We start from the raw sequence: 12721 nt of genomic DNA on the forward strand, positions 1-12721 counted from the left end.
TTAAACAAAACACCCTTATTTCTTGTTTATATACTACAAAGTCCATTCCAAACAATAATGCTATTTTTACAACATTGCCTAAAACTTATATTAAAAGCATAAATAACATGTGGGACTCACAGATCTGAAGTGGATTTAATTAAAGGCAGCAGAGTTGAATGACCAAGAAGCCAGTTACTGAAGCCAAATAATCTGGGTCTGTGCCTGGCATTGCCAATTACCAGATATATAAAGTTGGGTAAGTTACTTAAACTCAAGGGCTTTGGTTTCCTTATCTGTAAAATGGGGATAATAATAGCACTATCCTCAAGATTATTGTATTAAATATATTAATACACCTAAACACTTAGAAGGGCATTGTTGTTATTGTTGTTGTTAAGTCCTGTCGAGTCAGTTCCAACTCATAGCAACCCTGTATATAGTTTCTGAGGAGTGGCTGGTGAGGTTGAACCAACACCTTGTGGTTAACAGTTCAGCGTTTATCCTACAGCACCACACCACGACGTCAACAAGAACATGTTATGTGCTAAGTGCTTAATAAAGGATCTCTATTACTGTGGAGATAATATCATGCCACAATACTTATATTAATTGACTTGGTTTTCCTCCCAACATGAACAATTTATAGCTAGAGGTAAAATAATAATAGTAAACAGTGACTATCAAATCTGACTCATGGTGACCCCATGTATATTAGAGTAGAACTATGTTTCAAAAGGTTTTCAATGGCTGATTTTTGGGAAGATCTCCTCTAGATAGACTAGAACCTCCAAACTTTCAGTTAGCAACAGTCTATTAACTGTTAGCATCACGCAGAGACTCCAAGAGTCCTGGAATAGGAATTAGTAAAATAGAAATTAAAATATTCTGTTCTTTGGGACCAGACATATAAAAATTTACCTAACCTTTTTTTTTTCCATGTCACAGTTGGGTAAAACATCCCCAATAATCTTGTAAAAGGTCTTTAGAAGTAGGAAAAATATCTTAATTTTAATGACAAGAGTGTAAACTGTGGAGTCAGAGAGACGGATTCCAATCCTGCCTCTACAACGTAGTTTGTTTGTTTGTTGTACTGTGATGGCTTAGAAGTTGCTATGGTACTGGGGGCTATGACATCACTATTTCAAATAGTAGCAGGATCACTCATGGTAGGCAGGTTTCAGTGGAGCTTCCAGACTAAGACAGACCAGGGAGATGGACCTGAATATTTACTTCTAAAACAACTGACCAGTGAAAACCATATGACATTGTCTGAGTCAGTGACAGAAGATGAAATCCTCAGGATGGAAGGCATTCAATGTAGAGTCAATCTTAAGGATGTGGATTGTTGCTGTTAAGTGCTGTTGAATCACATTCAAAGCTGATTCTGTACTTACCTTGACTCATAGCTACCCTGTATAGAATTTCTGAGGCATGCAAATCTTTGCAGGAGCAGTAATCCTTATCGCTCTCCCTATACAGCAGCTGGTGGGCTCGAACTACCAACCTTGTGGTTAGCAGTCCAGTGGTTATCCTACAGAGTCACAGCATACCCAAAGAGGTGAATGGAGTAAAGCTTTTGGAACCTTCACTTACTGACATGGCATGGCTCAACAGGAGAAGAAATAGCTGAAAACATTCATTAACGATCAGAATATGGAATGTACAAAGTATGAATCTATAAAATTTGGAAGTCAAAAAATGAAACGACATAAAGACCCATATCCTAGGCATTAGGGAGCTAAAATGGACTGGTATTGGCTGTTTTGAATCATATAATCATATGGTCTATTCTGCCAGGAATTACAAGTTAAGTAGAAATTCTGTCACATTCATCATCAAAGAGAACATTCCAAGATCTATCCTAAAGTACAACTCTGTCAATGATAGGATGGTATCCATATGCCTACAAGGAAGACTAGTCAATGCAGCACAAACGTTATTTAAATATATGTACCAACCATTAATGCTAAAAATAAAGAAATTGAAGATTTTTCCAACTTCTTCAGTCTGACATTTCTCAAACATGCAATCAAGATGAATTCATAATTACTGGTGTTTTAAATTCAAAAGTTGGAAACAAAGAAGACCAATAGTTGAAAAATATGGGCTTGATGATAGAAACGATACTGAAGATCATATGATAGAATTTTGCATGACCAATGACATGTTCATTGGAAAAGCATGTTCATTTGTGTTTTTTTCAACAACATAAATGACAACTATACACATGGCCCTCAAGAAATGGAATACACAAGAATCAAATTCATTATATCTGGAAAGAGATGATGAAGTAGCTCAATATCATCAATTAAAGAAAGCCAAGGGCCAACTGCAGAACATATTATCAGTTATTCACATGCAAGTTGAAGCTGAAGAAAACAAAAAGAGTCTATTAGAGTCAAAGTATGGCCTTGAATCTACCTCACCTGAATTTAGAAACCATCTCAAGAATAGATTTGGTACATTGAATACTAGTGACCAAAGACCAGACAAGTTGTGGGATGGTATCAAGGATAACATATATAAAGATAGCAAAAGGTCATTAAAAAGACAGGAAAGAAAGAAAAGACCAAAGAGGATGTTAGAAGAGACTCAGTTAAAGTCACTGGAAGAAATGATAAAGGAAAAGAGCTGAACAGAAGATTTCAAAGGTTGGCTCGAGAAGACAAAGTAAAGTATTACAATAAAATATACAAAGAGCCGAAATTAGAAAATCAATAGGGAAAAGTACTCTTGGCTCTTCTCAAGTTGGAGGAAGTGAAGAAAAAAATTCAAGCCTCAAGTTGAAACATTGAAGGACTTTATGAGTAAAACAGAGAATGCTGCAAGAAGAGGGGGGAAAAAAAAGATGGAAGAAATATACAGAGCCATTGTACCAAAAAGAGTTGGTTGGCATTCAACTACTTCCAGAGGCAGTATATGGTAAACACCAATGGTTTTGAAGGAAGAAATTCAAGCTGAACTAAAAATATTCATGAAAAGCAGAGCTCCAGGAATTAAAGGAATACCAGTGGAGATGCTCTAATTAACAGATGCAACACTGGAAATATTCACTCATCTATGCCAAGAAATTTGGAAGACAGCTACTTGGACATGCAACTGGAAGAGATCCATGTTGATGAAAAATGAGTAATGGAGGCCAAAGAACTGATGTCTTTGAATCGTGGTGTTGGAAAAGACTAATGAACACATGATGAATTGCCATAAGAACAAACAAATCTGCCTTAGAAGAGTATAGCCAGAATGTTCCTTAGAAGCGAAGATGGCAAGACTTCACTTCACGTACTTTTGGGACATGTTATTAAGAGAGACCAGTCCATGAAGAAGGACATCCTGCTTGGTAAAAGGTTGTTGTTGTTATTAAGTGCAATTGAGTCAGTTCCAACTCATGACAACTCTGCATATAGTGTTTCTGAGAAGCAGCTGGTGGGTTTGAACTTCTGACCTTGTGGTTCAAAGTCCAGTGCTGCTCCTACAGCGATACACCAGAAGGAGGGTCAATGAAAAATTGGAATATCCTCAATGAGATGAATTGACACAGTGGCTGCAGCAGTGGGCCCAAACAGCAGTGATTGTGAAGATGGTGCAAGACTGGGTAGTTTTTCATTCTGTTGTACATAGAGTTAGTAGGATTTGGAACCAAGTCTAAGACACATAACGACAACAAACGTAGGCATACTCCTTATTATCTCTGAGTTTCAGTTTCTTCATCTGTAAGATGGGAATAATGACCTTTCTCCCAATAATGGTTGAATTTAATGTGATAACATAAGTTATGACTTTTGTAGAAATGTCCCACCCTTCATGGATGCTAACTATATTATATGTTTCCAGGGGGCTGAGGTAGAACAACACAACGTTTGGCCTTTCACTCACCATTCCACTCCCTTGTCGAAGTCTTGACTGTCAGTATTGACTCTGCTCCATCAAGCCATTTCCTCATAGTATAAAACCTTTTATATATTTTAATTCCAGCAGAAGTATTCCAGTACACCTCATCATAGCTACTCACATCACTGAGGCATTTTATAGAAAAGCTTTGTCCCTCAGAAACAGAAATTGAGTCCGGTATTATTGTTAGGTTGGCTGAAAGAATGCAAACAAAACAGACAAAACAAAACCGACAACAAGTCCGAGGTTTAGTCTTTCTGGTGAAATCAACAGAGGAGTGAAATTTAAGACAGAGAGAGAAATAACAGGCCATCCTGACTCTACTTCTTTCAACATGGGATTGGTACCTTGCTGCTCCTGGTCTTTACTTGTTTCTACGCTGTTTCCGGTGGTGCTCTGAACTGTACTCATTTCCATCACATGCCTTACGAACTCGTGCACTTCCCTTGTGTGGCTGGAATTATCTCCTGATGATCAGTAGGGCAAAAGGTTGCAAACTTAGGGATGTTGACTTAACCCAAGTTCCCCTCCAACTTCTTCTGTGACACCTTAACGTACAGTCAATGCCTCGGATTTCACAGCAACTTCGTTCTCAATATTTCAACAATACTTTGTCGTAATACCATGCTTCATTTTATTTTTATGGATTCTATATCCCTTCTCCATCAAAACGGGTGCCCTCAAGGGTAGTTACTCTGTCTTTTGTATCTTGGCTTCTCCAGAACGTGGTAACACATCCGGTACATAGTCAGTGTTTAATAGCTGCTCAGTGAGCAAAAGAATGATTCTGGAGCTATCATTTAAGTAGAGGGATCATATGGTTTATTGACCAACAAATTAGATATGGCCTATCTGAAGAAAATTGGGATATATGGACATCTCAAGTGCAGTCTCGAGCTGCTCTTCTATTTGAGAAGTTCCTCATTGGTTCATGAGGAATGATTCATTGGAAATGTTAGCAAAGACCCTCAGGAATATAACAGCGTATATAAAAGTACATTAATTTTTTACTCTGGTTCTATCTTCTTTTTCTCTTAGAACATATTTTTACATAGTTGACATTTCAAAATGTCCTCCACTTCTACCCTCTGCAGGCCAATGGCTTTGTGCCTTCCATCTACTGGCTGCTTCCCCAATCACTGTAAAATCTTATTCTTAATCAAAATCAAAAGGAAGCAGAGCTTTCTACAATGTCCTTTAGAAGTTGAGATTCAAATGTTCAGATCCAGCCCAAAGCCATTCAAGCATTGTAAAATGGGCCTCTCTTATGCCCTCACTGAACAAAGGGATCTTGAAAAGGGCTTTCTAAGGGTTAGCTATTTCTAAGAGGGAAAAGGCTTGTACAGCCATAAATCAGGTTCTCTTGATTCTCAGATAAGGTCCAAGACCAAACCAGTGGTTTGCAGCAAAGACTTAATACGCCTCCCTAAAAGCCCATATAATCAACCTAACTCTCAGAGTTAAAATTTGGAGTGAATAACTGCTTTCATTATACAAATTTGAAAATTGCTCAAAATACCCATGAACTTTTCCAAACCAATCACTCTTTCAGACTACTCTAAGTTACAACAATAGAAAATATGAACAAATGAAGCAAATAATGCTTATAACAGCACCTTATCCAAACTGTACAAAAGGGGCCTAATAATTTATACAAACATTTCATTTTTGAAGGTGGGTAGAAAAGCAAGTATGACTGCCCCATTTTTGCAGAGTGGATTTATAATGCTCTATGAGACAAGAAATAATCTTGAAGCCTTAATTGAATGAAAAGTAAAATAGGAGTTCCAATTGTAAAATAACCGCAAAATTTCATATTGCTAAACTTTCCTAGAAAATGATCTCTAAAATAGGTGAGATGGGAGAAAGAAAATGATGGGGGACAACTGAGGGGCTATGGGAGAATGAACCAAGCAATGGGTATACAAGGAAGGGAGAATGGGATTATGGGAGGAGAAATGGGACACTATTGTAAATTCATAATAAATTCAATCATCTGCTAGGACTAACTTGAATATGAATATCTATCATCCAGTCCACCTCTGCCTGACCAGTACAGTATAAGTAGGGTCTTCCCTGAAGCTGCTAATTTACATTCTTATCCTTAAAACCAAAGCCACGCCTAAGCCATTGCCATTGAGTTGAGTCTGACTCATAGTAACCTTATAAGACAGAAGCCCAATAGAGTTTCCAAGGCTTTTATCTTTTAAAAAAGTAAGCTGTCACATCTTCCTCCCATAGTGTGGCTAGTGAGTTCAAACTTCCAACTTTTTGGTCAGCATCCAGTAGATTAACCACTGTGTGACCCAGGTCTCCTTTTTCAACCCTCTCAATAGTAATGACTCATCTTGAATTAAAATGGCAGAGGGGAAACGTCCTCTCCTGTCTCCCATTGTGCGATTTGTCTCAAGCACACTCTCTCTTCCAGGAAAGGTCAGGTTTTATGTTGCTCACAGCTATCTACAGTTCATTGGTAGACCTTGCTTTGGGATACTTAGGCTTAAAAATTCTAATAAAAGAGTCCTTACCCACAGAGGTGAAAGTCACTTCTATGTTCTTACTGCCTCTGGCTCCATGGGTGCCGATGAACTCACATGTGTAGACAACTTTGGTTCCAGATGACCCACTTGGGCATTGGGTTCCATCAGCTTGAATGGTGTATCTTCTACAACCGATCTCTGGGTCTGTCTCAGAGGTTCCTGCAATGGCATAAGCATTTCTTTTGCTGTCATCATTGGCTGACTCTCCAATTTAATAACAAAGAAGTCAAATCAGGGAAAAGGGGATTCTATTTAAGTTAGATTTCTTCTCCATGAAGGGGAAGGTGGGCTAGGACAGCAGTGGTTAAGTCTGCATGTTGTGGGGTCAGGTTGTCCGGGTTCAGATCCCAACTCCACCACCTTCTAGCAGAGTGTTGTTGCGAATGCTTCCGTGCCTCAGCTTCTCCAGTTGTGAGGTCAAGATAAATAATAACAACAACTGCCAAGGATTTTTATCAGGCTTAGAAATTTACTATTAAAAGCACTTAGATAAATGCCCAGCCAAGGCCTGCCCCTAACATATGTAATATTAATGACAGTCGTTGGTGTGTGAAAGATAAAAAAGGGAGATGTTTGGGTAAGAGTAACACTGGAAGTAAAAAATAAAAGATGTGGGTTTATTTATTGGTGTTGCTGTTAGGTGGTGTTGAGTCGGTGCTGTGTGCAGCCCTATGCACAACTGAAAGAAACCCTGCCTAGTCCTGCAACCCCCTAGCCAACATCCTCTATGTTTGAGCCAGATATTGTAGCTACTATGTGGATCTATCATGTTGAGGACTGATGGTTTTTTAGAAAGGAAGGAGAATCTCGTATACATTTCATTTGAGAAATATTTTCACTGCTCAATCTCTTTAATTAAATAGTATTCTTGGTGGAAGCTCCAATGTCAGGCTTTCTCAAATAACCACCTGTTTCACCTTCAGAATAGCCCTCCTTTCAGACCTTTCTGCTCATTCTTTTGAATGTCAGGCCCTCTGAGACATCTTTACCTCTTGCCTAGGGTTCTACAGTACGCTACTGGCTCATCTTTCCAAATCTAGAGCCTTCGCTCTCTCTCCCCGCCTGCTGCTATGCACACTTCCAGTGTTCTTCAAATGCTGTTGCTAACTTATACCGCTGAAACGTGTGTTTCCTTCATCCCATGGCCACTCAGTCAGGCCCTGCTGTCTGTTTTCTATCCTATTATACACTATTGTTACTGGATCTCTATTTTTAGTCAGTTACTCCTTCAAGCTATCTGCTATATTACCTTAAGATTAATTCTTCTGAAGTAAATTTGGAGCAGAAGAACTGGAGTGAGAGGGCCAACTCTATAAGGCAAAGGAGGAGTAAAGGGCAGGGTGCGGAGACCAATGTTACACTCACCAGAGACCCACCTGCCTAGATCCTAGGGCAGTTCCCTGAGACAGGAAACCCATTGTTCTGTGGTCACTTCAGCTCACAGAGGGCATTGGAAATGTCTGCAGGAGGGGTGGTCCCAGAGAGGACCCTGAGCATCTGCACCACAGACTTCCGAGTTTGTTTGCCAGAGGGCAAGAGTTTTCACCTCTAAGAGTTGGAAGCTTAAAAGTCAGTACCAGAGAACTTTTCCCTCTGGTAGTTCCTTCAGGATGCTTGCATGCCTTCTTTAGAAAATCAGGGAAATGACTAAATGCACCATATAGTGACCCTTTCAACAATCACCAGCTGCCTTTTCCATTCTGTGCACTTTAATGTCAGATACTACAGCTGTGGGTGAAACATGCTTTACAAAATAGATGTGCTCAGGGAAGGTTGCATATAAATTGATCATGATTTTATTACTTTAAGATAAAATAATGGTTTGATAGCAAAGACTTTGTAAGATAAAGGCTCAGCCTGCTAATGTATTTAAATGCAGAAAGCCACATTTTATTCTAAAGGCAGTTTCAACTTTAAAGATGTGCACAGAATACTGTTATGTTGTAAGAAAAGAGCTGGATCTTGTTAACATCTGGTTTCTAAGGAAAAACACTCTTCTGCCTGTGTCCAAACTCTGCCAGACCAGCTTGTCCCAATGAGGGCTTACCATATATGCGTAATATTGCTTGACCAAGATAAACATTGGTCTTGAAATGAGATCTTAAATAAGTCCCAAAGCTCTCTTTTCTCTTCCTATTGTGAGAATCTTGGCTACGTAATTTAATCTCAGCCTTGATTTCCTTATTTGGAAATCTGGAGGTAAAAATGAGTTGTGGTCACATGTCAATGTGATTGAAAGTGATAACATAGTTTTTAAAAGGTTGGGTAATCGTGAACTGCTATACATAACAGGGTCAGTATTGCTGTATTAATTTAGTATTGTTATTATTGTCATTAACCAGTTGCTGTCAAGTTAAGAACCTGCACTGAAGGATAATAGATTGGAAGCAAGTCAAATGGTTGGCAAGGAGAACATCGATGTGATTTTGCTCATCTAGAATTTCCCGCCCAGGACCCAATTTCAAGGTGCTCTGCTGTGCAAGGGCTCAGAACAAACTGGAGACAGGATAGGCTTCTTCTTGCGAGCTCAGCTTGTTAAAAACTAAAGCATCTCACAGTCCAAACCTTCTTTTCATATCCCTTGTATTCAAGAATAGCATCATGGACATGCAATGTACGTTTCAGAAGGTCCCGTATTTGGTCAAATACTCTGCCGTTGGCCATGCTGAAATTCTTAAGAATTTTTGAAGCAAGGACCCTTCATTTTCATTTTGTCCTCCACACATAAGGTAGCTGGTCCTGCTTCTCACAGTCTGTGGGTGGTGCTGTTGGTGCCGTATGCCATTGAGTCCATTATGACTCATAGTGACGCTATAGGATGGAGTAGAACTCCTTCAGAGGGTTTTCTAGGCTGAAATCCTTACAGAAACAGGTCACAGGGTCTTTCTTCTTGTAGAGTGGCTGGTGGGTTTGAACTGCTGATTTTCAGTTAACACTTAACTATTATTATACCACCAGGGTTTCTTCTATGGATGGTCAAAACCAAACCAAGCCCATGCAACCTTCAGCTAATTCCTTGAACCCCAGGATAAAATGGACTGATGACTTTGGGAACTACTTCAAGATGAGAAGCAGACTGTCTTCAGTTTCTCCAAACACAGAGCCACCAGCTGGCACTCTGTCAACTCAACTCCGACTCATGGTGACCCTCTGTGTGTTTCTATTGGGCTTTCAATGGCAAACTTTTCAGAAGTAGATGATCAGGTCTTTCTCCCAAGTTGCCTCTGTGTGGACTCGAATCTTCAACTTTTTGGTTAACAGCCTAGCACAGTAACCATTGGTACCACAGAACTCCTTTATTAACATTGCGATGGTTGTGGTGTTGGTGTACAATCAACTCAATTCTGACTCTTGGCAAACCTATATGACAGAGTAGAATGGACCCATATGGCTTCCTAGGCTATAATCTTTACGGAAGCAAATCACCAGATCTTTTTGCCTAGAACCTCTGGGTGAGTTTGAACCACACACCTTTTGGGTAGCAGCCAAGCACTTAATCATTTTATCACCATGACTATTATCATTAATTAAAAAACTGGAGGGTGAAGAATCACAGATAAGGTCCCAGATCTAAAACAAAAGCAACATGATCAGAAATTGCCACGAAAGAGTTGAGACAGACATGTTAATTCAGAGACAGATAATATAGAAGAAAACCTGGATACAAAGACAGAGAAGTTAGAAGACCAGTTACCAAGTGTAGAGACACAGAAATTAGAAGCTCCATGTTTGACTTCAACGCAAAGTCTATGACCTCAGTCTTAGTTCTTTGCTAAAACAGAAAGGAGGGAGGAACAAGCTTTTCTGTAGGCAGATACCATGGGGCTAGGTCATCAGGATCACTCCCTCTCAGGTCTTCTGCTACAAGGACTTGCCTACAACCCAAGCACTCATGCTGGTCTTCATAGGTTAGGAGATCCTCAGCCTAAAGCAGCTAAGCTGGAGCTTACAGTAAACCCAGTGTTTTTTCACAGTCTGAAATCTAGAAACTAACAGCCACCTGATATTTCTTCCTCCGTACCTTGCTCCACACTCCTCCCTCTACTAATCTCAGATTTCCAATTGGCCAATAGGAAAAAAAAAAAAATCTATTTGCAAAAGGACCAATCATGTAATATTCTCACCTGGAATGGTTATCTTGCCCTCGTGCTTCCATAATATGTTACTCCAATTAAAATTCTCACTGCAGCATCTCAGAGATACAAGATTATTATCACATACCACCTTCATGTCTTCACTTGTCGAAATTCTGATGAGAGTAACATTGATTGTTTTCCTGGCCTCATATTCAAAAATATCTAGTGTGAGTTTGCAAATATATTCACCTGCATAGAACATACAAAATCATTTATTATTACTACATATATGTATTTCCTTAAAACAAATGATAGCCTCATTTCATGTGCCATGACTACTTCATGAAACATCATTTTCATCCTGGAGAAGGTGGGTCCTACACCTAAGCACTTTTCACTGGTGCCTTCTAAAAAGAGAAGAATAGACACATGGACACACACACAATGCAGTGGAGACAGACGCACAAGTTCAGGCATGCTCAGGATTACCAGCAGCTACTAAAAGCCAAAGGAAACAAAGAAGACCTTCCCCTCAAATCGGCATCCTGAACACAGCCTTTTAGACTCTGAACAGCGAGAAAATAAATTTGTATTCTTTAAAACCATCCACTTGGTGGTATTTTATTGTGGCTGTGCTAGGGTACTAAAACAGGTGGCTCTTTTATCCTTTTCTCACAGAAGCTCTCGAACATACACCCACCGGAATCCCCATGAGTGGCATTGTGAATGGTGAGGCGCGACACTGAAGTCATGTTGTTGAGCACCGAGGTGTAAACCGAGAATCTGCTGCCGTTCTGAATGTCAGTGTGCCTTTCGACATGATACCAAGACACATTGGAAGATAAAACTTCGTTTTCACACATCAGAACGACTGTATCCCCTTCAAAGATGACTTCTGGTATGACAGAAAACTTAGTTTCATCTGGAAAACCAAAGAACAAGTATTATAATCCCAAAGCAAAGAATATAACTGTCACTCACCACCACCACTCCTGGAGTTCTAACGATGATGTCTCCACAGCCTCTGCGGTGTTTTATATAATAAGACAATGTATTCTCCTCATCTTAGTAGTAAAAAGCAGAGGCCCAATTAGTTACCACATGACACATATAAGGCACATAGTCTCCAATTTAGGGTCTTTGCATACTTAATAGTATGGTGTTAATGGTAGCAATGGGGATTCTCAAGGTATTTTCAAGGAGTCTCTGGGTGGTTAAGCATGGACTTCTAACTGAAAGGTTGGTGGTTCAAACCTACCCAGAGGTACCTTGCAAGACAGACTTGATGACCTGCTTCCAAACTTCAGTCTTGAAAGCTCTAAGGAGCAGCTCTACTCTGCAAACATGGGATCACCATGAGTTGGAATCAACTCAATGGCAACCAATAATAATAACAAGCTAGCATGAGGATTTCTAAAATTCTAGTAGATATTGTAATTTACACAATGACAATGAAAAGCCACACAAGGTAACTTGAACATAAAGTTTCTTTGCCACTGACCATAATATCAGCTGCTTCTAACTAATCACACTGGCATCTAATGCTTCCTGAAGGCTCTGAGTATGTCTTCCATGAATTAAAAATGGAAAAGTGAGTTATTGATAGTAAAGTCCGGTTTGGAGATAACAATTTTTTTTCTTCTCCTTAACAACTAATGCTCTTGTTCCCTTAAGAATGGAAACTTTACATTTGAATCCCAGCTCTGTGTTACATATTACTGTGTGGTCCTGGGAAACTTGCTGAACATTGGCTCCCTCATCTGTGAAGTATGGGCAGTGACACCTACCTTGGGAGACGACTTAATGGAGCAATGTTGCTGTTGTTAGGTGCTTTAGAATGAGTTCTGAGTCATAGTGACCCTTTGTACCACAGAAGGAAACATTGCCTGGTCCTGTACCATGCTCACATGTGTTGTTACGTTTGAGTCCATTGTTGCTGCCACTGTGTCAATCCATCTCACTGGGGATCTTCCTCTTTTTGTGGACCTTCTACTTTACCAAGCATGATGTAATTTTCCAGGGAATGGTTCTTCCTGACAACATGTCCAAAGTACTAGAGATAAAGTCTAGCCATTCTCAATTCTAAGGAACAATCTGGTCATATTTCTTCCCAAACAGATACGTTCCTTCTTCTGGAAGCCGATGGAACTTAATGTATTCGTCACCAACACCATAATTCAGATGCATCAATTCTTCTCCAGTCTTCCTTATTCACTGCCCAGCTTTCACATG

At 39.6% G+C, this 12721-nt stretch overlaps 1 protein-coding gene across 1 annotated transcript in view; it reads right to left on the reverse strand.

Moving 5' to 3' along the window:
- Positions 1-12721, reverse strand: part of GPR116 (G protein-coupled receptor 116) — a 68622-nt gene that overhangs the window by 18960 nt on the left and 36941 nt on the right. Inside the window, exons 8-11 of the mRNA XM_006860610.1 lie at positions 11190-11411; positions 10538-10738; positions 6402-6572; positions 3859-4068 (exon numbers count right to left, since the gene is read on the reverse strand). Of these exons, the coding sequence (XP_006860672.1) occupies positions 3859-4068; positions 6402-6572; positions 10538-10738; positions 11190-11411 (804 nt within the window). The remainder of the gene's footprint in view (positions 1-3858; positions 4069-6401; positions 6573-10537; positions 10739-11189; positions 11412-12721) is intronic.

This window comes from Chrysochloris asiatica, unplaced genomic scaffold (assembly GCF_000296735.1).
Source record: "Chrysochloris asiatica unplaced genomic scaffold, ChrAsi1.0 scaffold00038, whole genome shotgun sequence".
Classification (NCBI taxonomy): domain Eukaryota; kingdom Metazoa; phylum Chordata; class Mammalia; order Afrosoricida; family Chrysochloridae; genus Chrysochloris; species Chrysochloris asiatica.